The sequence below is a fragment of the Pleurodeles waltl genome, chromosome 11 (assembly GCF_031143425.1).
Source record: "Pleurodeles waltl isolate 20211129_DDA chromosome 11, aPleWal1.hap1.20221129, whole genome shotgun sequence".
NCBI lineage: Eukaryota > Metazoa > Chordata > Amphibia > Caudata > Salamandridae > Pleurodeles > Pleurodeles waltl.
In genome coordinates this window covers 414,698,423-414,722,871 of record NC_090450.1, presented here as the reverse complement: position 1 = coordinate 414,722,871, position 24,449 = coordinate 414,698,423, and the positions used below count along the sequence as shown (strand labels likewise).

At 46.3% G+C, this 24,449-nt stretch overlaps 1 protein-coding gene across 2 annotated transcripts in view; it reads left to right on the top strand.

The window, feature by feature from the left end:
* MYO7B (myosin VIIB) overlaps positions 1–24,449 on the top strand; it is a 1,466,311-nt gene that overhangs the window by 1,270,421 nt on the left and 171,441 nt on the right. For both annotated transcript variants that reach the window (XM_069213753.1, XM_069213751.1), the window contains 4 exons: positions 4,115–4,268; positions 9,783–9,938; positions 12,056–12,161; positions 14,296–14,409. In XM_069213753.1, the coding sequence (XP_069069854.1) occupies positions 4,115–4,268; positions 9,783–9,938; positions 12,056–12,161; positions 14,296–14,409 (530 nt within the window). The remainder of the gene's footprint in view (positions 1–4,114; positions 4,269–9,782; positions 9,939–12,055; positions 12,162–14,295; positions 14,410–24,449) is intronic.

Here is a 24,449-nt window from a genome sequence, read left to right as displayed (position 1 = left end):
TGACTTTATCCTTAGCCATTGGAGCTGATATGGTAGAGGACAGAAGTGCTTCATCTCAGGAGCTCGAGAACCACCACTGACCCACCTGACCACAACTGCAGCCGAGTGTGTGAGGCGGGACGAGCAGCCAGGTCCTAGGGGCCTTGCAGGTTGTATCAAGCCTTCGCAAAGGCCCCAGGGAGAGGGCCGAAGAAACTTGAAGTGAGGCAGAGATGACACATAGCCACAGACTGCATCAGGTACTAGCCTAGCCACCTCCGTGGCAGGCACGCCTCCCAGGGGGGCCCCCCTAATGGTGTCACTTACTGAGTCAGAGAAACAGCCCCTAGTGAGCACACTGATGAGAAGATACAGCAGGGGTCAGAAAAGCAGAGCAAATGTCCCCCCAGCAGCGGTCAACGGCGTGGGCCTTCCTGCAGGAGGTATTACAATTCACTCTGGGGCCTGCCGTCTCCCAACCAGCAAGGACCTTATGACTCCCCCACCCCGGGGGATCAAGGTCTGTGTAAGGTCCCAATCCCACCTCCCTTGGCAGGCAAAGCTAGGCCTCAGAGTGTCTTCCAAGCCGTATTCATGGAAAAGGCTTTAGGAAGTGTCAGCCCCCACCAGGGAGGGGGTATAGGAGAGGAAATCCCCCCTCTGCAGTGCACCATGGAGCGTGACCTTCGACTCTCATGAGTTGGGGCCTCCCCTCAGCGGGCCAGCAGCAGAGGCCTCACGTATATCAAGCCGGATGTCACTGTGCCTCCATTGACCCCCCAGTGCCTGCCACCTCCTTATTGGTTGCAGCCACTCGGTCTCCAGGAACAGCATCAGAGACCTCGTGGGGGCCGGGGCTGAACACCTCTGGTGGGTGCTGCAATGCCTCAGGTGGTCCCCGAGTCCTAGGCCTCGTCACCAAACCAATGTGTGAGCTCCCGCTCTCAACGGAGCTACCAAGTGCATTCCCTAAGTCATGGAAGGGAGGAGAGAGTTAATTTTTTTTTAATAAAGGGGGGTTCGTAATGGTGCCCCCTACGGTCCTCTCCCTGATCTTTGGGAACTCAGGCTGAAGCACTACAGGCTACAGTTTGCAGCTCTGGCCTGCAGCACTCCACCACATCTCTCAGCAGTGGCACACTCGCTGCGACCAGGCAGCTCAGGAGGTCATCTACATCATCACAGCTCGGCTAATTCACTGCAGCAGATGGGGAGAGTCCCCTTAGGTTGTGTCAACAGCTCAGCTGCCTCGATGTGGCCAAGGATTTAGATGGATAAAGGGCGACCGCACGGAGTGGCATTAGAATACGGTCACCATGTTCGGCATCCAAGCCATGCCCGCCCCATGTATCTTGTCTTATCCATTCTTTCCTCTTCCTTGGCTTGGTCCTCAGGCATGTTTCATTGGTCTTCACTTATATAACATATATATTCAAGGGACTTGTCCCCATTTCTTGTTGTCTTCCATGCCTTTAGAACTGTAGTGCAATGGTCACCTACAAAGCAGACAGCAAATGCTAATGAGTCTTAGAACAAGTTTGTCAGTCCAACATTGTATAAACCAGTGATGGACCCTTGCCCAGTGGCAGAGATAAAGAATCTAGATTTCTCTGGTCTTCTGGATCTGTTCTTAAGCTACACATTGTATTCTGCTCTTCACATTGTATTCTACAGGGAAACTTAACTACTTTTTCTACAAGATTTTCCTCAAATAAATGTTGCAACAGAGAGATTAATCAGATTCTTGTTCCATCTTCACTGGCTCCCTTCCCCATTTATGACATAGAGACAGACTTACTTGGCTACTTTTCTGTAATTCATGTTCTCTACCACCTAAGCTATTGAACAGGCATTATTTCTTTTGTGTAAGTGCAGTGTCCAAAAAACAAATCATTGTTATTCTCATTTGCTTTAATATGTAAAATGATACTAAAGGTTCTCATTACTCATAATGTCTGACCAAAGCGTATCCTGTAATATAAGGGTAGAACGTTTTTCTCCTATCTGTGTGATATCAGTAAGAGGGAGGAGTGACTCATGGCCCCTTGGTCCGTTGTCATGTGTAGTTTGATCGAATACCAAAGAGGCAAAAGGGTCATGTTGTCAGTCAAAGGAGTCTCCTTAGCCTGGTTTACGTCATTTCATTTATCAATAAATTAATGGAGCGCTACGTCAGTGGGGGATCCAGACACACGTAAGCAAAGATGCTGCAAGGAAAGGAATTCAGGAAGCGTATGTTTCTTATGAATTTACAAAGATGTTGCTCTTTTGAGGAGCATTTGGAAGAGCATTACTGCTTTTAGATGGATACACAAGAATACATCTGCCATCGTGAGAGATTCATGACTGGATTGGTAGTGGAATTCCTGGGAAAAAGGCTGATCAGTCCTGTCTCTGAGCAACTCAAGTTCCTGCTTGAACACAAAACAGTAAATCTTTCTGCTCCCAGCAATCTTCAATATTTTTAACACCTGATAACGGGATAATAAGGACAACTGATTTTTTGTGGACCCAGACGCTTTCATCCATGAACGTCACCTGCTGAAAACAGGCGAATGCTCTGCTTGAAAAACTGGGGGAAAAGAGGAAGTACTGGGAGGAACGATGTGAAATTTCCATTTTCCCTGGTCTTTTCTCATTTTCCTCAGGATATACTATGTACATCTACAGTATGTACCCCCTGTAGTCATCCATAATTTGGACCAAACATCTAGAGCACTCATAATGAGGCCTGTAGTGTAATATAAAAAATCATTAAAACATAGTGTTTCTTTTTCTTTTGCTAGGATGATTCATGGTGTTTCTAAGTCTACCCTAACCTCACCATGTTGAATGCAGATCTTTTGCACTGCATCATGTTTTACAGTAACAGAAGTATCTCATTTAAGGTAGTAATGCGATTGAGATACATAGACCATTTAGATGTGTGGCTGAGTTAACATAGATCACTTCCTGTGCATCACCATCCTTTAGCATACGCCACAGTCTATGTTGTCAAAAATGATGTCAGGGTCCAGACGAAAAATCCTTGCCTACTTGGGAGTCACTTGCCCCTTACAGACCTCTTTAGTGAGTGCTCTTTACACTACAGGATTGCAAGGAAACATCTGAGACACCTTTAAAGATTACTAGGTGGATCTTCAGTTTCACATATGCTTTCTGTTCTTATGCAAGCCCTATTACGTAGATGATTGTTCAAACAATCTCCAATTCCAATGGCACCCAAAAAGTTTCCAAAAAGAGAGTAGACCTGCAATTCAGTGTGATGCAACAGTGTCCTGCTCACATCTGTGACGTCAAGAAAGAAAACTACCTCTGCATGTTGCAAATCAAATAGAGGGAGTTTTGTTGAACCAGGCAAAAATGCACCAGTTTCGTAAAGTAAATTAGTGGGCTTACTATTCAATCCAGAGTTCACCTTCTTGACCTACTTAAGTGCAGTGTACGACCAGTGTATTTCGGTCATACACTCTCCATTACTTATATAATGACCCACCTTACGGTGTGACATACTAGTATGCTGCCATACAACTACAGTGACATACTTTTGCATGTGACTATCGTCTCCCTCTACAGCCTGAGCCATACAGGTGCAGCCACTGTAGTGTGTGCTAAGCCTGTGGCCCCCAAGCAGCTGGCCCCTATACAGATAGTGAAATACCTTAGTGTGAGACCAGCCTGTCTTTTTCAGTCATTGTCCCATAATGGTTTTGCAGCCATTCCTTTGACAAAGCAAACCTGCCCTTGTCATGTTCCATACAGCCTGTGTGACACACTTTAATGTAAAACCACCCTACTCCTCTAAGGAATTTTTTGATTTAGCTAATGATCAGTACCCCAGTGTGTGTTTATTGTAACCTAGTAGAATCTATTTCTTGGGTTGGTTATGAATAGTACTTTATGAGGCCTTGCAAATGATGTCTATGTTTTAACATCACATGGCAAGCTACATTAAATGAAATAGAGAGGCCACTTGGACTTGAGGAGCTATCACTACCATTCACCAGCCACACTACTATGTAGTGCTGCAGCTTTTTAGGGCAGTGTGGGAATCTTCAGAGGATGACTAAGATTAGTTTCAAATGAAGTGTGATCACAAGGTGAGAAGTTCACATGTCCTTAACCCTACTTCCACCCATTATGAGATACATGGGTGACTATCCAGCCAAGCAGGCCAGATCCCCGGTGGAGCTCACAGACCAGATCTTCATGGGTGCAATCCAAGAAGAGACCCTGCAGGATGAAATCTACTGTCAGATCATGAAGCAGTTGACGGAGAATAGCAACAGGTACGTGGCAAACAGCCAAATATAAAAGCAGCTGTAACAAGGTGGCAGTATTTTGTGGTATACTAACACATTACCCAGAAGTGGACCTCAGGTTCACACAAGTAAACCTCAGCTCAGTCCTGGTAGAGTGGCAAATAGCAGTCAGGCTATTTAGAGGAACATGTGTAAAGCATTTCACAACACAAACATAGATGATAAGTAATTGACATGACTCGAAAGAAATCCAACACCAATTTAGAAAAACAAAGACAATTTTTATCCTAATTTAGATACCAAAGAAAACGTTATATCTTACATACAACCAGAGTTGTGGATTTTTAAAGTGTTTAAAAATAGATTCACTTTTAGTTGTCAAACGAATACCATTGAAGTTAATGAGGGAAGCACAGTGTGCACTCAGTCACTTGTAGGGTGAGTTCCATGGATCCCACCTGGAGTTAAGGTCTGAGGGGTCCCTAGATCATGTTTCTACAGACAGTACCTTTTTACCTTGCCCATGGAGTCTCGGTGCAGAGCTTGCCTTGCTGTTCTTAGAAAAGACCAGGAACTGTGAGTGCTGTCAATCAAAGATGCAGCACTCTGCAAAACTATACTGGGAGATGGAGTTATACTCTACCCTCGAAGAGTAGAGGTCTTTGGGGTCCCAGGACCTGGATCCCACAGGTGGCTCTCTGCCACTGGCGGCTCTGGGTGCAGAGGTGGCCTTAGTCGAACTCGCCTTCTTCAGGATGCAGGATTTCAGCAGTGGGGTCGTTGCAGATGTGAGTCACTATTGCTGGGAGTTGCTCTGGAGTTGGTGATGTCTGGGGATGGGTTGGTTACTGGCTGGTGTTTAAATGGCTGGAGGTCAACAGCAGTGGTGTAGCGGCTCAAAACTTGGTGTGAGCCTCAATACAACTCCCAGGGTGCAGGTCACCGATTTTTCAAGAGTAGCCCGGCAGGTTGCACTTCTTGTGACACAGCACGACTGTTCTTCTGCAAGTTGCAGGTTTGCTAGTTGCAGGTTGCAGGTGACTGGTTCCACCAGTAAGGGGAGTCTGCTTCAGTTTCTGCTGTCCTTTGGAGTCCCTCTTGCTGGGGGCAAGAAGTGTTTTCCATGGGCACATGTCGAATACACAGTTCCAGTATATGGTCTCCTCAGGGCACTTAAGTGTCCTCTGTTTGTGCTGTGATGGAGACCAATGTCCTGTTTTCGGTATCTTCTGTGTGCCTCTTCACAGATTCAAATTCAGAACTCAGGTTTGGTGCCAGGGGAGCCCCTTAAATCCTGGTTTAGAGGGTATTAAGGGTGTGAGGGACAGTGGCCAATGGGCTGCTTGTCCTTGTGGCTAGTTTGCCCTAAGTCATGCCTTCCTGTGGGAGTACGTCACTTTTCTACTTAGAGCCCTCTAATTTCAAGGTTTGCCCTTCCTCGGCTGTACAGACCTCCTAGTCAACCCTAAAGGTGTGGCTAGCCTTTTGGAGGTGTATGCCTCCTGAATAACTAATTTTCACACCTGTCAGCCTGGACAGGGCAAAAAGGGCTTTGTCCTTGAGTGGTGGACAAGAGATTACATATCAAGGGCGTTGAAAGCATTTGAGGCTCACCACCTTGATCACTGTAAACACTAGCCACCTTGGGAGGGCCGAGGTGTGACCTCCTTCCTGCCCAGGACCTTTGCCTCCATCCTGTGGGAAGTGTTAGCACAACCAGCAGGAGGGCAGACTCTTGTCTTGGTGGCAAATGGTGTGGGGAGACCACCAAGGCAAGAGAAAGCTGGCAACTAGGTAGGCATCCTTTAGGGATGCCACTAGGATACATACTATATAATCCTGAGCATGAGGATCATGCTCAGGGTTAAAAAGCAGAGTGTTTGACACCAAATACGGGGGAAATTGGTTGGGCCATCATGGAGCTGGACATATGGGGTTTGCCCGGTTGCCAGCCCATGTAATTCTATGGACCGCTGGTCACTTGCAGGAGCATTAAGTTTTAAATGCTCTCACAGGGTCATATATGTCCTCACTCAGTGCACCCTGCCTCCTGGGCTATAGGAAACGTGCCTAAGAAGTGACTGACCTGTACTTTGGGCAGTGAAGGAACTGTGCCTGCACTTGATGTGGGCAGAGTCAAACTCGAGCAGACAAGCTACTTGTGCAGGCTGACATGGCAGCTCTACAGGCTTTGATTTTACTTGGGCCAAGCAGGGTGACACAATCAGTGCTGCAGCCCTGGTCACCCCTTTACCATCCCTGCCATGGATACCACTGGCACCATTTACTAGGGGCTTAAAGGGGTGGTAAAGTCCTTGCCAACTGGGTGTACAAAATCACAGTACAATCTAACAGAAAGAGCACTGGAACTGAGGTCTGATTAGCAGGCGTCAGTGCACCTTCAGATAAAAAATGACAGCATCAGTTGTCTAAATAGGGGCACAAAGTGAGGGGGTGGGGACAACTGCAAAGAGCTCAGCTTCTTATGCCACTACCGGGGTTTAGGGGGCAGTTTCAGGTGAGTTGTTGAATCTGGGAAAGAACTCAACTTTAACAAAGACTCAAGCAGGAGACATGATGCCAAGAAGGTGCCAATATTTAGGTGTACCAAAGCTCAGCGAGGAGATGAAGTTGATGCCAAGGAACATTTGTACCAGTGCCTTATTAGGAGAATTTATTCCATGTTACTGTGATGCTGAATGCCTGGGAGGAGATTTGCTGCCATGATGGGGCTCAGGGATAGGTATGCTGGAGGCCCAGCCAGGAGAAATTGCCAGAAAATGGGTTGAACAGACTCTTATCCCACATGCAGAGAAAGAGAGAAAGCGTGTGTCTTTCTCTCAGAAGCGCACCTTCAACTACATCTCCCACATTGACCAATCCTTCCAGCTCTTCTAATTATCCTAGTGTCCCACACAACTCAGTCCCACACAAAATAACTCCATTAGTAAACGTTATCAAAAAAAGTCAGAACCACTTCTCTTAACGAGCATCCTCCTACTTAGAACGTCCACTGCTCCCAAACAAACAGTATGCTAGATATATTCTCATGAGCCCTCCTCATGCTATACTTCTTCCCGATACCCATCATGGTCTATGTAATTACCTTTGGCGATTACGTACTATTTCTCATTTTAAAAAATGGTGACAGAAACTCTGTGGTATAAAGTACTAAATAATTCCACTCACTGAAATAAATGAAGGCGTACAAAGTGACAGCATTCTCAGAGGCTGGACACTGTCAACAAAGGTTGACTCTTCATGTGGATAAGTATGCTGCTGTAGGAGCTATTTAGAGACAAAAACGTTCTGCTGTCTCTCAGTTTTGAGCGTGCAATTTCCAGCTGAGCCAGTTCAAACATTGCTTTGTAAAGAGCAGTGTGGAATAACTGATGTGTTTGCATCACAAAATTGACACAAATTGGTGACAAAACCTTTTTTTACCTATTTACTTTCCAGTACAAAACTTGTTTTGCGCTGGAAAGTACCATAAGAGGGTGATTAACTTACATTTTGCTGTGGCTTTGTGTCATAAAAGTGACACAAACCAGTGCATTTAGTTTTCATTATTTACTTTGCAGCACTGGAAATTAACTAAAAGTAACGCAAAGCAGGGCAAAGCCCTGCTTTGCATTACTTAGCGTCAAGGGGGCATTACGTTGACATATTCCAATGCCACTGCCCACCTTTTGTGGCTCAAAACCCTATCAACCAAAGTATGAGACAGGGTTTGCGTAAAAAAATAACACATTTTAAAATCCAGGCGTTAAAAGAAGTAGGGCCAGATGTAGCAAAGGATTTGCGCGTTGCAAACGGCGAAAATCGCCGTTTGCGAGGCGCAAATGCCTCTTTGCTATGCAGAAATGCATATTGCGAGTCGGGACCGACTCGCAATATGCATTTCAGAATCGCAAATAGGAAGGGGTGTACCTTTCCTATTTGCGATTCCGAGTGGAATGCAATACCATTTGCGACCGCATATGCGGTCGCAAAGGGTATCGCAGTTACCATCCACTTCAAGTGGATGGTAACCCACTCGCAAATTGGAAGGGGTCCCCACGGGACCCCTTCCAGTTTGTGAATGGATCCAAAACATTTTTTTCAGGGTAGGTAGTGGTCCAAGGGACCACTGCCTGCCCTGAAAAAATACCGAAACTAAAGGTTTCGTTTTTTTTTTTTAAGTGCAGCTCGTTTTCCTTTAAGGAAAACGGGCTACACTTAAAAAAAAAAAAACTGCTTTATTTACAAGCAGTAACGAACATGGAGGTCTGCTGACTACAGCAGGCCTCCATGTTTGCGAGTGCCTAGACTCGCTATGGGGCCGCAATTTGCGACCCACCTCATGAATATTAATGAGGTGGGTCATTGCGACCCCATAGCGATTCGCAGACGGTGTCTGAGACACCGTTCTGCATTGCAAATTGCGACTTGCAATTTGCGAGTCGGAAGGACTTTTCCTGCATCTGGCCCAAAATGTTGTAATTTCTCCTTTCCTTTCCTATTTTGCAAGCATGCTGCACTGTGCAACACACACACAAAGTAGGAAAAGTTTTAAATGGTGTCTAGGTATAGAATTTTGTACTGGAAGGGAACTCTTCCAGTGCAAACCCTATACTAGACTCTCGCACACACACTTGCAGTATGGCACAAAGGTGTGGGCTTGGTGCACAGCAGCAAAAATCTGCACTGGTGCTCGGGAGAGGGGAGGAGAGAGCCAAACCTCTGTAGATATGCCAACGTCCTGCTCCCTCGCTGTCATGCAATGCAGCACAGGATTTTTGGCTGCTGCACTGCGTCGCCTGACAGTTTAATAAATCTGCCCCTTAAAGCAAATCAAAGAAGCACAAAGCACTGGTTTGTGTTACTTAGTGCCAAGAGGGTGTTACAAGGGTGGTACCTGGGCTTCACATGCAACTACCCATGCTTTTTCATACAAAACCCCATCTACATAGAATAGTAGACTGGGATTTGCACCAAAAGTTAACGGCGTGTGAAAGCAGACATTAACGTTAAAAGGAGAAATGCTTTCATTTCTCCTTTCTTTTCCAACCCTGCATGATGCTGGATTGTGCAGCACACATACAACGTAAAAAAAGTTTTAAAGTGTGTGTACGCATAGTATTTTGTACTGGAAGGATACCCTTCCAGCACAAAACCTAGGATAAACTCTCGCAAAAAACCCTTGCAGTATTGCGCATAGGTGGTTGCGTGGCGCACAGCAGCCGATTTCTGCTGGAGATGGGAGGAGAGTGCTATATTTCTGTAAATAAGCTCTCTCCTGCTCTTTCCTCAGGCAGTGCAGGTATTTTTTGCCTGGTGAGCTGTGTGAGAACCTAGGAAATCTGGGCCTAAGTGTGTTTAGAGGAGGTTGTTTACTCTAGATCCAAGGCAGCCACACCATCTCTGAAGTAAGCGCATTGTGAGTTAATGCCAGCACATGCTCAGTAGTTGTTTGTGTGGTGCAGCGTGAGCGCAAGCTCTAGGTCCCTGTGTGATTCGGTTTCAGAAGCTGATTTATGTTCCTCTCGTTCTGTGTTCCAGGTACAGTGTCAGCAGTGGATGGCAGTTACTCTGGCTTTGCACTGGTCTGTTCCCTCCTAGTAAGTCACTGTTAAACCATGCTCAGAAATTTATTGAGAGTCGCCAGAAGGAGCCCCTGGCCCAGGACTGTCTGAAGAGGATTACGAATGTCATTCGGTATGAGTAATTGTGTTTTTTAATCTCACAAGACTTTATTCGAGCCAACACGCTTACCATTTTCTATGTGCCTTTTGTAGAGTCAGTCTCACTTAAGTGTTAGACTGGCATAAACGTATTTTATGTATTTATTTATTTGTTTATTTGCAGTTTTGTATAGCACAAACAAGACCTGCTGTGTATCAGGGCATTTTACATAGTAGCATAATTGCATACCACATTATAGGATTTAGCAGATTACCATTTCCTGTTACTGGTTTAGAATATGTGCTAACTACTGGTTTGACATTGTTGTCAGTTCTTGTTTTTTTCCTGAATACAAAGAATCATTATCAGTTTTCTTGGACTTTCAGTATTCAATCACATTTGGAAGTGTGATTCAAACAGTAATAGTTTTAGTTCTTCCTTAAAATATCTTTTGGAAGGTTGATGCCTTTTTCCAAATTTTAAGGGCATTTCCTGAGAAGGCTTAATTTAGGGTGGGGCTTTATTTAAGAGAGAGATTTCCAGACAGAGGGAATCTGTGCTTCGGAACACTCTAAAACCTCCCCATATGATAAGTTTCTTTGCAAGATAGTTTGCTGCCATTTTGTGAATTACTTTATGGATTATGCAAGCTGATCTGAACAGACATCTAGCCACTGCTGGTAGCCAATTAAAAGTGATCAATATTGGTGTGATACGCACTGTCTGATCTATTGGTTTCTGAGATTAGACTAGCTCCTGTACTGGGCACAGCTCTTAGCGGGCCAGGAGAATTGTGTGAATGCCAGTCAGAATTGAGTTGTTCCAACATAAGCACAAGAGCACTACAGATTGGACTACGGTTTTAAAATTGTTAAAGGGATGAGAAACTTGATTCCCCGTTGGACTCTGCATTGATGAAAGCTCCGTTTGAAACTCATTAATGTAGGCATGCACATGCAAATTTTTGTTGAGGAAAAATCATAAAGATTTTGAGTTCTTCAGAGTGGAGGGCTTTAATGCCGTAGTTTTATAACATTTATCCAGGTATGAACTCAAGGGTTACCGAGGGGCGAAAATTAGGAGAAATGTCATCTCCTGGATCGTAAGTTTGAGATGAAGTTGACTCATATAGGATTTCAGGTAAAGAACACTGGCTAGCCTCTCAGTATCTTCCGAGGAAGAGATTTTCAAGTACAGCTGAGTGCTGTCTGCTGATAGGTGGAACAATATTTTAGATTGTCTTAGGACAGAGTTGAGGAGTGCCATGTACAGACTGAAGAGAGTTGAGTAGAGGCCTACAAATGTAGCATTTTCTTCCAGTGGGTGGTAGATAATGTGGAAAATCCTGGATTTGATGTTTGTACTTCGAATGAGAAGCATTGGAAGGAGGATAACTGGTTATTTTTCAGTTTTTGCATCTAATGGATAATCAATAAATGATTAGGGCTTCATTTATATAAAGATAACAGGAGGTCAGAAACAAAATGGGAGGGGTATCTAAGCCAGCTGCTTTTCAGAACATTATGTCTAGATGATTAGAACATACCAAATTTGCTATCTCAATTCTCTGTTTGGCTTCATGCATTTGTGTACTATGACATTGGGATTGGTGTGATCAGTCTTAGTTATCAATTCAGGGATAATCAGAAACTGATAGTGAGTGATTGGGTTCACTCTGCTCCTGAGCTGCTGAAAACACTGTTGATTCATTTTCTTAATGATGGGAATTGCAGAGCAAGCTTTTGCACTAGTCAGGACTTTTGCTTGAGTAGATGAATTGATTATATCGTGATGTCAGTTTCCAAAAGAGCTTAAATGTATCATTTAAGTCTTATTGTTGCATTGAGGGATGTGAGTCAGTTCTTAGAAAGGCACGTTTGGGAGTTAAGACTTTGTGTTTATTTTCCATTGTTTGCCTTGATTGGAGTAAGAATCTCATCAATGATCTAAGAATTCTTATTTCTATGCGAACACATGCTATTTTATCAGATAGCGATGATAAGTCAAAATAAAAATAAATATTCAAATAATTTAAATGGTTGAAAATCAGAGCATATTTTTGACTCCAGGGTGTTTTGAGTTAAATCAACTGATGGTGACAAATGCAATGCTGAATGTCGTGTAAAGAGTGCTGACTTATCTGTCCGTAGGCGAGGGCCCCGGAAGAAGCCGCCCCATTACGTAGAGGTGGAGGCAGTTCAACAGATGAGTACTAAGATATTTCACAAAGTCAGTTTCCCTAACAACACTGATGAGGTGAGTGCTCTTTCTTTCACCCTTTACTTTTACAAATAAATCAGGGCCTTCTCCACTTCCATCATGTTTTTCTTACTCACTTAGATTGCTTTGGCTTTACACATGCTGTTGACATCTGTTCCCATTTTCTCTTCATTTAGCCTAGGTTATCACATCTTCTTCCAAATTGTTCTCACCCGTTGTGAGATTCTTCTTGCATACTCAAATAAGTCTTTTACTTTTTTCTTCTTACAATCCCTAAGCTTTGTCTACTCAAGTTTCCTTTCTCCTCTTTCTAAGGCTTGGCTCATCTTTCTCTGGTTCTTCTTACTGTCCACAGCTTTATCTTCATGTCATACTCTGTTATCAAAACAAGTTATTTTCATCCTAACTAGAATTTTTCCCTGTTCTAGGTTCTACTGATCATCTCCAAATGTTTCATGCTTTCCTTTGGCTCTTTAACTTTTTTCCAAAATATTTTGTTTGCTTCACTCTTGGCCTCTATCTGGAATTTTAATTTTTATTGATTTTCTCACAGTGCACAAAACAAAGCATTGATTACAGTACAACAGAAACATTGACATCTTTTTAAGTTAAACTTCATTGCAATCCTACCATTTAACAAGTTCTTAAACTTTTTTCTTGCACTCTTCATTGTTTTGTGCTATGGATGGTTTTTTCTTCTTTATATTATTCAGTGGCGTATTACTTTTTGCTCAGTCATATAATTGTCATCCAAGTACTTTATTGTAAGGTAGTTGGATTTATAGCCTTGGCGCTTTGTCACTTATTTTGTGATTTTGTGCTGCTATGCAACCCTCTTTCCCTTTTTATTTGTTTTCTGAGCAGTTTTACCATACCTACTATATGCTGATCCTTTTTCTTAATACATGGCTGTTGCTTTCCCCCTACTGTCTCTCCTCTACCACTGCCTGTTCATATGGTCCCTTCTCCTTTCCTTTTATTTGTGGCCCATATTGGTTTGCTTATCAATTCTTGGTCATTTATTTTGGGTATCAGGTATTTATATTGCACACTTTGTGCAAGTTACTTTGACCACTTTACCACATCAAGTATATTGTTGATAGTTAGCGAAGTACACCTCAAAGGCAACCTGATCTGGTGTTTTGATATGTGTATTGGGAATTTAGGGCATGATGTTAACATCCCTTTTGAGGTCACAAGCCCTGTGATTCGAAAAATTGCTAATAGGAAGGGCTTGAGATAGTGGCCCCTTTTATTTCTGATTCGGAGAGAAATGTATCAAGGAGTTGTTACTGCAATTGTGGTCTCAATCTATGGATGAGTTAGTAACCCTGAGCCGGGTGGTAACAGACTCATCAAAGGTAAGATCTCTCCTTGGGACACCTTTCCTTTTGTGAACTATTTCAGCAGCCTTGGTGGAGTAGGCAGCAGTCCAAGGAACCACTGCCACCAAATGTTTTATCAAACAAGAACATTTTTTGTCAAGCTGAAGTGGCTCCATTAAGGAACGCAGGCCGCTTGAAAAAAAGTTTTCCTGTTTGGCAATGTAAATACAGAGATGGTGGCCTGTGTTTATATTCAGTCACAGGGGTCCGCAATTAGTGGCCTGCCTAGTAAATATTTATTATGGAGATCATGCTGTGAAACCCGCGACTGGACATTTTTTTTACATGGCCTATTAGTACATAGGTTGCAGCTAGTCAGTGCACAAGTTGCAACCACTATTTGTAAACTGTCTCTTTGTACATCAGACACAATGTTTAGTGCTAGCACAGGGCACTAAGATGGTTCTTGTTAACAGACAATATGTATCAACAATGTTGCCTGGACCAGCCACAAGTGGCTAGAAAGCTGAAAAACAGTTTCAGTAAAAATAGTGTCACCATAATCATGTAAATTTATGACCCTACAGTCCTTGGGCTACCTAGAGTCCACATTTGGTTGCCTTAATCAAATGACTGATCACATAGATTCTCTGTGATCCACACCTTGTAATTCAAGAACAAAAATGTCTGCATTGAAGGTGAATATTATGGCATAGCTCATGCTTCATGCCTTTAGTTTTGCAGGAAAGCATGACAGATTATTTGTGATCATAAGACAATTACACACATCAATAGTATTACTCTAGGGGTCTTCATGTTTGCTTCATGTCTCTTTCCCATTTCAGGTATTTGAGGTAGGAACCAACACAAAGGTGCGTGACCTGTGCCAGAACATAGCATCCAAATTGCAGCTCAACTCATGGGAAGGGTTCAGCCTCTTTGTGAAAATTGCTGATAAGGTAACTCAGTGACCCTTTAAAGTTTACGGGTGGGTTAGTTTAATAAATGTACTGCTAAGTTTCAGCTTTTACTTTTCCTTCACTTATTATGTGTGGATGGATGGATGGTATCCTGTTGTATTTGTGCTGGTTTGTGTTTTGGTACTGTGGAGACATTTGTTAATTGCTTGTTCTTAAACCTTTTTCTAAAAGTCACACTCTAGTGTAATAGTCACTGATAAATTTCATTGTAACTAATCAGCTTGACTAATTGTCGGTAGCTACCAGTGTAACAAACAAAATATTACATTTCTGTTAGACCTGGCATCCTCAGCATAGTCTCTCCTGTCTTTTTGCCTCTGCTTCCTATGTTTTGACTGTGTACTGGACTTTGTTTTTGCTGGTTTTTGATACTCTGGGCAATTTTCCACTGCTGACCAGTGCTAAAGCACAAGTGCTCTCTGTGTAAACTGTATGTGTGATTGGCTTTTCCATAATTGGCATATTTGATTTACTAGTAAGTCCCTTGTAAAGTGCACTAGGGGTGCCCAGGGCCTGTAAATCAAACGCTACCAGTGGGCCTGCACCACTGATTCTGCCACCTACATGAGTAACCCTGTAAACATGGCTCAGACCTGCCACTGCAGTGTCTGTGTGTGCAATTTTAAACTGCCAATTCGACCTGGCAAGTGTACTCACTTGCAAGGCCCAAGCCTTAACCTTTTGTACATGTAAGACACCCCTAAGGTAGGTCCGAGGTAGCCCGATGGGCAGGGTGCAGTGTATTTTAAGGGTAGGACATGTACTGGGGTGTTTTACATGTCCTGACAGTGAAACACTGCCAAATTCGCTTTTCACTGTTGTAAGGCCTATCTCTTTCATAGGTTAACATGAGGACTGCCTTTAAATATCTTTAAAGTGCATTTTCCCATTGGGAGCAGATAGTGATTTGGAGTTTGGCTCTCTGAACTCACAATTTAAAAATACATCTTTCTGTAAAGTTGGTTTATATGTAGTCAGTTTGAAAATGCCACTTTTAGAAAGTGGGCATTTTCTTGCTTAACCATTTTGGACCTCTGCCTGCTTGTGTATTCCATGACTGGGTCAGTCTGACAGTTGGGCTGTTTGTGAATTCCCTCTAGACAGTGACACAAGAGAGCTGGGGTGTAGCCTGCATATCCTGATGAGTTTCCTGGGCTAGAGTGGGGAGGGAGGAGCTGATACTTACACCTGAAAGGGATGTGCCTGTCATCACACAATGCAGTCTCCAATCCCCTGGTGTGTGTCTGGGGCCAGGCCTGGGCACGGCTCGCTCTTGTGAACAACAGAGACTTTCCCTAGAAGTTTGCCTACTTCAAACGCAGAAAGGAGTATAAGTAGTGGACCTAAAACCCCAGACTTTTACATTACTTCTGAATCAAGAGGAACCTCTCCCAAGGAGAAGAGCTGAAGAGCTGGAGGAGGAGTACTGCCACTTTGCCGGTGAGTGTGCTTTGCTGGGTTGGCGTGCAGCTGCTGCTTCTGCCTGAGAGGACAATGACTGGACTTTGTTGTGTTTTCCTGCTTGTGAAGTGTCTGCAAGGGCTTGGACTGGGCTTGCCCCCTGCTCTGAAGTCTCAGGGCCATCAAAGATTTCCTCTGCCAGCACCTGGACTCCCTTGCTGTGACTCTTACCCTGCCAAGTGGTGCTCAGTCCAGTCCCTGGAAAGGAGAAGCTGATGGAACCAAGACTGAAATCCACTCACAGGAGCTGTGCAGGAGAAAAATTGATGCAGCACCTGCTTCACAGCTGAAGAATGATGCACCACCCGCATTGCGGCTAGGAAATCGATACAATACCTGTGTGTGGCGACCAAAATCAACACAGCACCCACGCAGCGCGGCTCTTCACCACCGTGCCCCAGAATTTCGCACGCATAGTCACTGGGTGTCCAAATCACCGTGAATCTGCACGGATCCAAGTTTGCCTGTCTGGAAATCAAGACATTGGTGTTCTGCGGGAGACAAAACAACTCAGCGCCTACCTGACTGGAGAAGAAACGACGTGCAGCCTCACTTGCGAGTAAGGAATCGATGCATTGCAGACTTTTCCAACACACGCTCACCAGTGCAGCTTTATTTTTTACGCAAACCAGCTACTTTTTGTAAAAACAACACATCCATTGATTTCTGTGGATTAAGACTCTTTTTAATTTAAAATGTCATAACTTTTCTTGTTTATGTTGGATTGTTTGTCATTTTGGTCTTGTTTGATTTAGATAAATATTGGCTATTTTCGTGTTGAGTCCCTTTTGTGGTGTTTTCACTGTAATACTGTGTGTGTTGGTACAAATACTTTACACATTGACTTTAAGATAAGCCCGACTGCTTGTGCCAAGCTACCAAGGGGTGAGCAGGGGATGTCTTAGGAATGTAACTCCGTTACCCTGACTAGAGTGAGGGTCACTGCTTGGATGCAAACTGACAGCCAACCAGAGACACAATTTCTAACAACTTTAACATTGTTCGCTTTGCTCTTTAAGTGGGCCATCCCCTGAACGGCCCTTCTTTTTTTTTATTTTTTGCTTTTCCCTCACCCATTTCAATACATTATTATCTCCTGCACTGACTCTGTCCCACTCTTAGGACTTGTTGCCTTTTAGTTCTTATTGGCTCCCCCATTTTTCTTACCTTTAGTTTCCCTCTTCTATCCTTTAACCTTGTTTCATCTCCCTCTTTCTCCTTCTATCCTTATCCTTTTTTTTTGCTTCTGTGGCGCTAATTTATATTTTTTAACACCTATTTTTTATTGGCATTACAAAGATTACATTTGGTTTACAACATGTGTTCTCTCACCGTTGTACATGAAAAATTACTTCAGGTGCACATAGGTCCAGGGCACAGGGTCGGGGTTAACAGCAAACTTGTTCCAAGTATTATAATACCACATTTTTCAGATATGCCGCCTGTATGTTTAGTACTGAGTACAAGTGCTATCTGCATGTTGTTATATTAAGGCCATGGCCAGGCTAGGGCCAGTTTATGGGCCCTCAAGGAGATGAGTATTATGTGTTGCCATATCAGCCAATGCATTCTTGCCAGTTATGCAGAAACTTAAAGGCATAGAAACTATAAACTCACCCATGATGTGCACACATCTCAGGTTCCCTAAGTAGCCGTATCCTAGCCTGATTGTACCATTCTTTCAGTACTAATTAAAGAAGTTGTTAAGTGGCTCCAAGCCCACCAGCCACTCATGTCCTCAGTGTGTATACCACCTCTCTTAAGTCAGCACTGTCTGGCTCCGTCGTCACCTCCTGAGGGTTCCTCAGAGTCAGACTCTTCCCCCGGGCCCTGCATTTCCGACTCATCTATCGCTTCAGTCCACAGGGGAGCTATTGGTGTACTCCTGACCCATTTACGGTCCTCCCTTCTCAAGGCCCTCTCCTCTGCTCTGGCCCACCTAGTAACATCCGCACTCCATGTGATTAGGCTAGGTCCCCTGCTCTGTCTTCAGGCCAAAAACACTCTTTGTTTGGCCAGGATCAAAGCCAAGTCCACAACTTTGTTACCAACCCCCTTGGGTCCAGGTCGACTGTATAAACTTAGCAAGCAGGTTGCCATGGAGCTTTCAGGGTCTCCATGCAGCTCCCGATTAATTCTGTGTATGACTCCGTCCCAAACGTCTTGAAGTCTTGGGAATCCCCAGTTCATGTGTCCGAAGTCTGCATCCTGCAGGGTGCATCGGGAAAAACTCACTACATCGCCGCCATATATAAGCCTAAATCGGTGTGGAGTAAGATAAGTCCTGTTAGTGTAATTGTACTGAATATATTTCGGGACACAGATTGTGTGTATGCCGATACCCTGCTCCACTCTGAGTCTGTGAGGGTTCTATTCAGATCGGTCTCCCACTTGGTGCGGAGGGCATGCAATGAGTCTGGTATCATTCCATTTAATGCTTTATATAGCCAAGAGGTAGGGTGAAAACTGCCTACGATAGACAGCATGGTCTGGAGAACCCTATGTGTGGTTGGCTCCCCAGTGTCTCTCCCCAGAGGTCTCGAATGGCCCTCATTACCGCTTCATTTGTCAAGAATTGCCCTTGAGAAAGGCCAGTTTGCTCCACCAGGTCGCCAAATGAAATCAGCATTCCCTGGCAGTGCAGCTCACCCAATATTTGTATTCCTGTCACCGTCCAGTGGCACAGCTGTCTCTCTGTGAAGCAGGAGTAGGGGTCACCATGGGGCATTCCCAACAAAGGAGTAGCCGGCACGTAAGGAGTCTTGGTCTTTGTTTTCCTAAGTGCCCTCCGCATGTTGGCGAGGGCCGACACCATCAGCACACCTGGTTTGGGGCCCGCAAGAGTAGGCCTCGGTATTGTGACTAGAAGCCTACTCCGATTTGAGCCTCTCGCATTGGGAGCTATCTCTGAGAGGTCCACCCACCAAGCCGACGCGTAGACCACTGGAGCTGGGCTGCCAAAAAGTAAAGCTCAAAGTCAGGTACTCCTAGCCCACCTGTCTCTGGTGGCCAGCGGAGAGTGGCCAAGGCCACTCGCTGGTACCCACCATCTAATATTAATTCCTTACGAAGGACATCCAACGATCGGAACCAGGAGGCCGGGAGTGATATGGGCAGATAAGTAAAATAATAGAGTAGCCTGGGAAGCATCACCATCTTGGTGAGGGAGATGCGTGCCATAATGGGCAAGCATAGGGAGTGCCAAAAGATGACAGCCAACTGTAGCTCTCCAAGGGCCTTCCTCGGTTTGCCCTCCCGGAGGTCCCAGAGTTCATGATAGATCTGAATACCAAGATAATGGAACGAGCGAGGTACACAAGTGACATCCTCCAGGCACGAGTCCGGGTGCGAGGTGCATTGGGAAAACACATCTTCCTGCGGTTCAAGTGGAGGTCTGAGCAGACCCCAAAGTCGTCCAGTAGGTCGAACACCCGTGGCAACGTCGATGCTCTGTCTCTGAGATATATAAGGAGGTCGTCAGCATACTGGGAGACTATGTGGCACCTCCCGTTCCGGTACACACCCCAGTCTTGTCCCATTTCTCTGATTTGTGCTGCCAGGGGTTCAATAGCCAGGCCAAACTACAGCAGCGAAATCGGGCACCCCTGCCGTGCACCTCTGAGAATGCTGTAACTACCTGAGACCACTCGTCCCGTCCTAACCTACGCATTAGGGTGGGAATAAAGCAACTGGCCCAGTCACCCCAAGCATTTCCTTGTTCCATTTGTAACATGGTGCCCCCCAGAAAGTCCCAGCTCACAGTGTTGAAAGCTTTCTCAAGATCCACCGACACAATCATTTCTGCTGGGTTCGGGGAGTAGGCATCGTCAGATAGCGGGTGAATAGAGCCTACGGAGGTTATGGGAGATGCCCTGGGTAGGTATAAATCTGTTTTGATCATTGTGTATCAAAGCGCACATGTGGGGTAACAATCTGGTGGCTAGGGCCTTGCTGAGTATCTTAAAGTCTGCATTCAGCATGGACAGTGGCTGAAAATCCGTAACCCTCACATCAGCCTGTGTGGATTTAGGTAATGGGACTACCACTGCTTCCCGGGTCGAAGATGGCAGGACCTGAGCCTCAAAGGCCTCAGCATACATCTCTGCGAGCAGAGGCGCCAAGACTCCAGTGTACAGTTTATAAAATTCCGGCATCAAGCTGCTAGAGCCCGGTGTCTTATCAGATGCTAGGGCTTTAATGGCAGCCTTTATCTCCTCCAATGTCATCTGTGCCCCCATTTCATCCTTATCTGCCCCTGAAAGAACCCTTCGGGCAGGGCAGCCACAAAGCTCCCCCTTCCAGCAGACCTGTCTACTTGCAAGGGGCCATATAAAGATGTATAGTAGGTCATATACTTGGTGTTTATCTGAGTGGGTGAATAGAGCGTGGTGGCCTCCCTGGTGATCAGTCTGGTGATCGGTGTCCCCCAGTTCCCGTACAAATTAACCAGGCCAGCAACCTCCCTGTCCTCCCTTCTTCTTCATGCACTCTGCTAATACATTTCTTATAGTCATGGCAGCGAAGGCGCTCCAGTGTAACATTATAGAGTTCCCAAGTTTCCAGTAGCCTCGTCTGTGCCCCAAGGGTGCCATCTAGCTCATTGTCATATTTATGGAGTGTGGCTTCCAAGCGTGTGAAATCTCGCTCAAGGTGTAGTCTAATGCCTACTGTTTGTCCTAAACAGCACCTTCGTATTACCACCTTTAAAGGCCTCCCATTCCTCTCACCAACTAGTTGCCGTTACAGAGATCAGTGATAAGTATTCAGCCAGCCTAGCCATCAATGCTTCCCGATAGACATCGACCTCTAATACATTGGAGTGTAACCGCCATTTCGGGGTCAGTGTGTGAGTCTCTATCATTTGTACTGAGATTAGCAGAGGGCTATGGTCAGATATGGTCTGACCGAGGTATTCTGCCTGCATGACCATGCCACTTAAGGAAGCAGGGCATAGAACTCAGTCTATCCTAGTGTGTACCCGATATAGATGGTAGTAGTATGAGTAGTCTCTATTGTGGGGGTTTTGTAGGTGCCATATGTCCACCATGCCCCACTGGGTTATCAAATTTGTCGTGCCCGCCGCCACCCTAATTGGCCCTGCGCCCTGCAACGGTGGGGTCGAGCGGTCCAGAAGAGAATCCAATACTCCATTAAAATCACCCCCCAGGTGAAGTGGAACATCAATAAATCTTGTAGGCGGGCAAACACAAAATGTGAAAAGGGGATTTTTTCTTGATTAGGGGCATATATACTCCCCAATACCAGAGGTTTACCATAGAGGTGTTCCCCCAGACGCACATAATGTCCTTCTTTATCCACATCCACTGAGGTGGCCTCAAAGGGCATCCCCGCTCTCACCAATACTGCTGCTCCCCTTGCAAAGGCAGAATATGTAGTTGCAAATTGCTGCCCTTGCCAGCGCCTCCGGAGATGCTCCACCTCCGCTTGGGTGAGGTGGGATTCCTGCAACATACCCCCCTTTTTCTTATAAGAGAGAATTTTATGGCGTTTGGCCATGGAGCCCATGGAGTTCATGCCCTGTATATTCCAGGACATCAATTTAAGATCATAATGTGTGGCTGCCATTCCAATCACTAAGGGGGTCATAACGACCCCGGCGGTCTGCGTTAATGTGTAGGTAAGTACCGCCAACAGGCTGGCTGTACTTACTGCCATATTATGACATTGGCGGGTTGGCTGAAGCTAACCCGCCAATGTACCACTCCGACCGCCATCTCCAGCCCGGGCCGCCATTGTTCCACCTGCGGGATTATGACCCCGCCTACCGCCATGGTTTTCGTGGCATTCGTAAAGCCACGAAAACCATGGCAGTAGGCCATATGAGTGACAGCAAATTCCTTCCCTGTAACTGATAGGGGTCTCCCCCCCTTCCCCTCCAGTTACCCCCACCCCTTGTACCACTCCAAACCCCCGCCTCCCCCCTACATTCACACCCCCTTCACACACACACATACGCATACACACACCCATTCCCACATGCTTACACACATGCATACATCCATTCACACACACATCCGCACACACTTGCAAACATTCATGCAGGCACGCATTCACATAACACAACACCCATACATGCACACATGCATTCAACACGCAACACACATCCACATCCACGCACCCACATTCACACACTCCCCCACACACATACAACACCCTCCACCCCCCTACCCTGTCGTAGACCCAACTTACCTAGATCCAGGAGACGGGACAGGGCGCTGGTACCGCCAGCAGAACACCACCAGGCCGTATTATTGGTCATAATACGGCTGATGGTCGTCTACTGGCGTGGCGGTGCTGGTGGCAGCAGCGCCACCTTACCGCCTTCCGCCAGCATGGCCACAGCTGGATTTCCGCCAGTCTTATAGTGGAAATCCGACTGTAGTCATAGTATGGAGGACTGCTGGTAGCCGCGGCAATGGTCTTTTGGCGGCCGTTGCCGCAGTGATAGGCGTTTTTTACCGCCAATGTTAAAATGAGGGCCTAAGTGTATCAGGTATCTTAGTCCACAGCTCCCCATGACCCCCCTCAGGGCACCTCAACATTGTAATGTGTTTCCCAAAATGACCACGGGCTAAAACAGTCAAAAGCAAACATATCCCAACTCCCCTCCACAAGAGTGGCCATCCAAACCATATGAACCAGTGTATAAGTTTCCTTTGTAATAGCCAGCTGGTTTAATTAACAGGTAATTGGGGGGTGACCTCCTACCACCTCAGAGTCGCCCCTCCCAGAGCTGGTCGGCCCAGGTACCAAGTCTTGGAACCATCCACAGGCACCGACGGAGCCCCAGTTCTTCAAGTGAAGTCACCTGCTGTCTGGGGTGTCACATGAGGGAGCCCCTCCATCATGCTGACCACAGAGTTTTCATCCATGGACTCCCCCACCGTTAAGGGATCCAGCTCAGGACCGGACTCTCTGACCGAGGGGGCCACATCCGCCAGAGAGGCTGCCGCCTTTAGTGCTGCCCTTTTCCCCTGGGATGTCTGCATTTGTGTAGGATTCATCACGTGGGCCGATTGTGCTGAGTCCCTCGCATGTCACCTCTTGACCCAGCGCCTGTGTGGTCTAGGGTCCTTGCCACCTGTCCCTTTGGCACCTGCCCCCGGTGCCTCTCAAACCAAGCCCAAGCTTCATCCTGGTCCTGGCAAGACTGGGTATGACCCTCCCACATGATCTTTAGCGTAGAGGAAAACATCAATGAGTATCTGATTCCTTTGTCACGTTAACCACATTTCACTGCCATAAATGTGGTGTGCCTGGCCTGGACCACCTGCGTCCAATCCGGGAACAGGGTGACGAGACCACCTTCCACTTCAAAGGGGCCTGCTTCACGTGCTCTCTGTACCAAGATGTCCTGGTATCTATAGTGTAGGAGCTTGGCCGCAATGGGTCTTGGCAGCCTCCCTTGTGCTGGCAGCCTTGCTGGGACCCAGTTTGTGATGATATGTGCGTAGGTGGCTTATCTCAGCAGAGACCTTGCCTATCTCCTGGCTCAAGGTCAATTTAGAATCCTCAATTGCCCCCAGTATCTTATTCAGGGTGTCTTGCATGTTGGAGGGTGCAGCCCCCTCACCCATCTCTCTGTCTGCTTGTGGCTGATCCATGCAGAAGAAAGACAAGTTTGATCCCTTGCGATTTGGGCCAGGGTTTTCCCATGGTCACTGTGTGCCAGCTACTCTATTGAGGCCCAGCACCCCAACGCATGAGAGGCAGGGCTAGGACGGCAGGAGGAGGTCCCCGATCCAGGCCTAAGTCCCACCAGGCCAGCATGTTCTGTGGAACCTGTGACCCTGCAAGCAGGCATCCCAGAGAGTCAAGTTTCAGGGGCCTCCTCTGTGGGCAGAGCTGTCACAGTATGTACGTAAGCAGAGCGTCTCCACACACCTTCACCAGGGGTCTACTTTGGCAACTTACAGGCGGCCCAGTGGGCAGGCTACAACCCAGCAATCCCCCTCACCAGCTTCCATACAGTACCAGTGTGATGCCGCTCAAATCCATGAGGGTATACATGGATCCAGGGGCCCCAGGGTCACTGCCTCCATAGGTTAACAATGGCCCTCCAGGGTCGCATTCATAGCCACCGCCAGGACCCGTGTTCTTCCAGGGACAGGCCCAGTGGGATATGCAGCCCAGTTCTCCCACAGAGTCTTACAGGTCAGCCTCCATCAGATCAGCTGGGGGCACCCTGATCCAGGGGAGCCCAGGAAGGGGACCCAGTCTTAGGTGACCCTCAAAGCCCCCAGTAAAGGGGCGAGGCATCCTCACAGCCCCCTGTGTAACTGGGCTGTCCTGCCCCAACAGCAGCCAATCAGAGTCCAGCCGGGCTCATGCAGGCCCCCTCTGTCCAGTCGAGCTGCTCTGCACACTGCAACTGGGGGACCTATTTGTGTGCCCTATCTGCTCTTCACTCCTTCTCACCTCTGCGATATTGCACCGGCCTCTCAGATGGGGGGGGGGGGCATAATCTCTTAGTTCAGGCGTGGGGGTGTCACTGCTTCCCCCTCGTTTCAGCCCAGTCCCGCCCATCGACCGCTGAT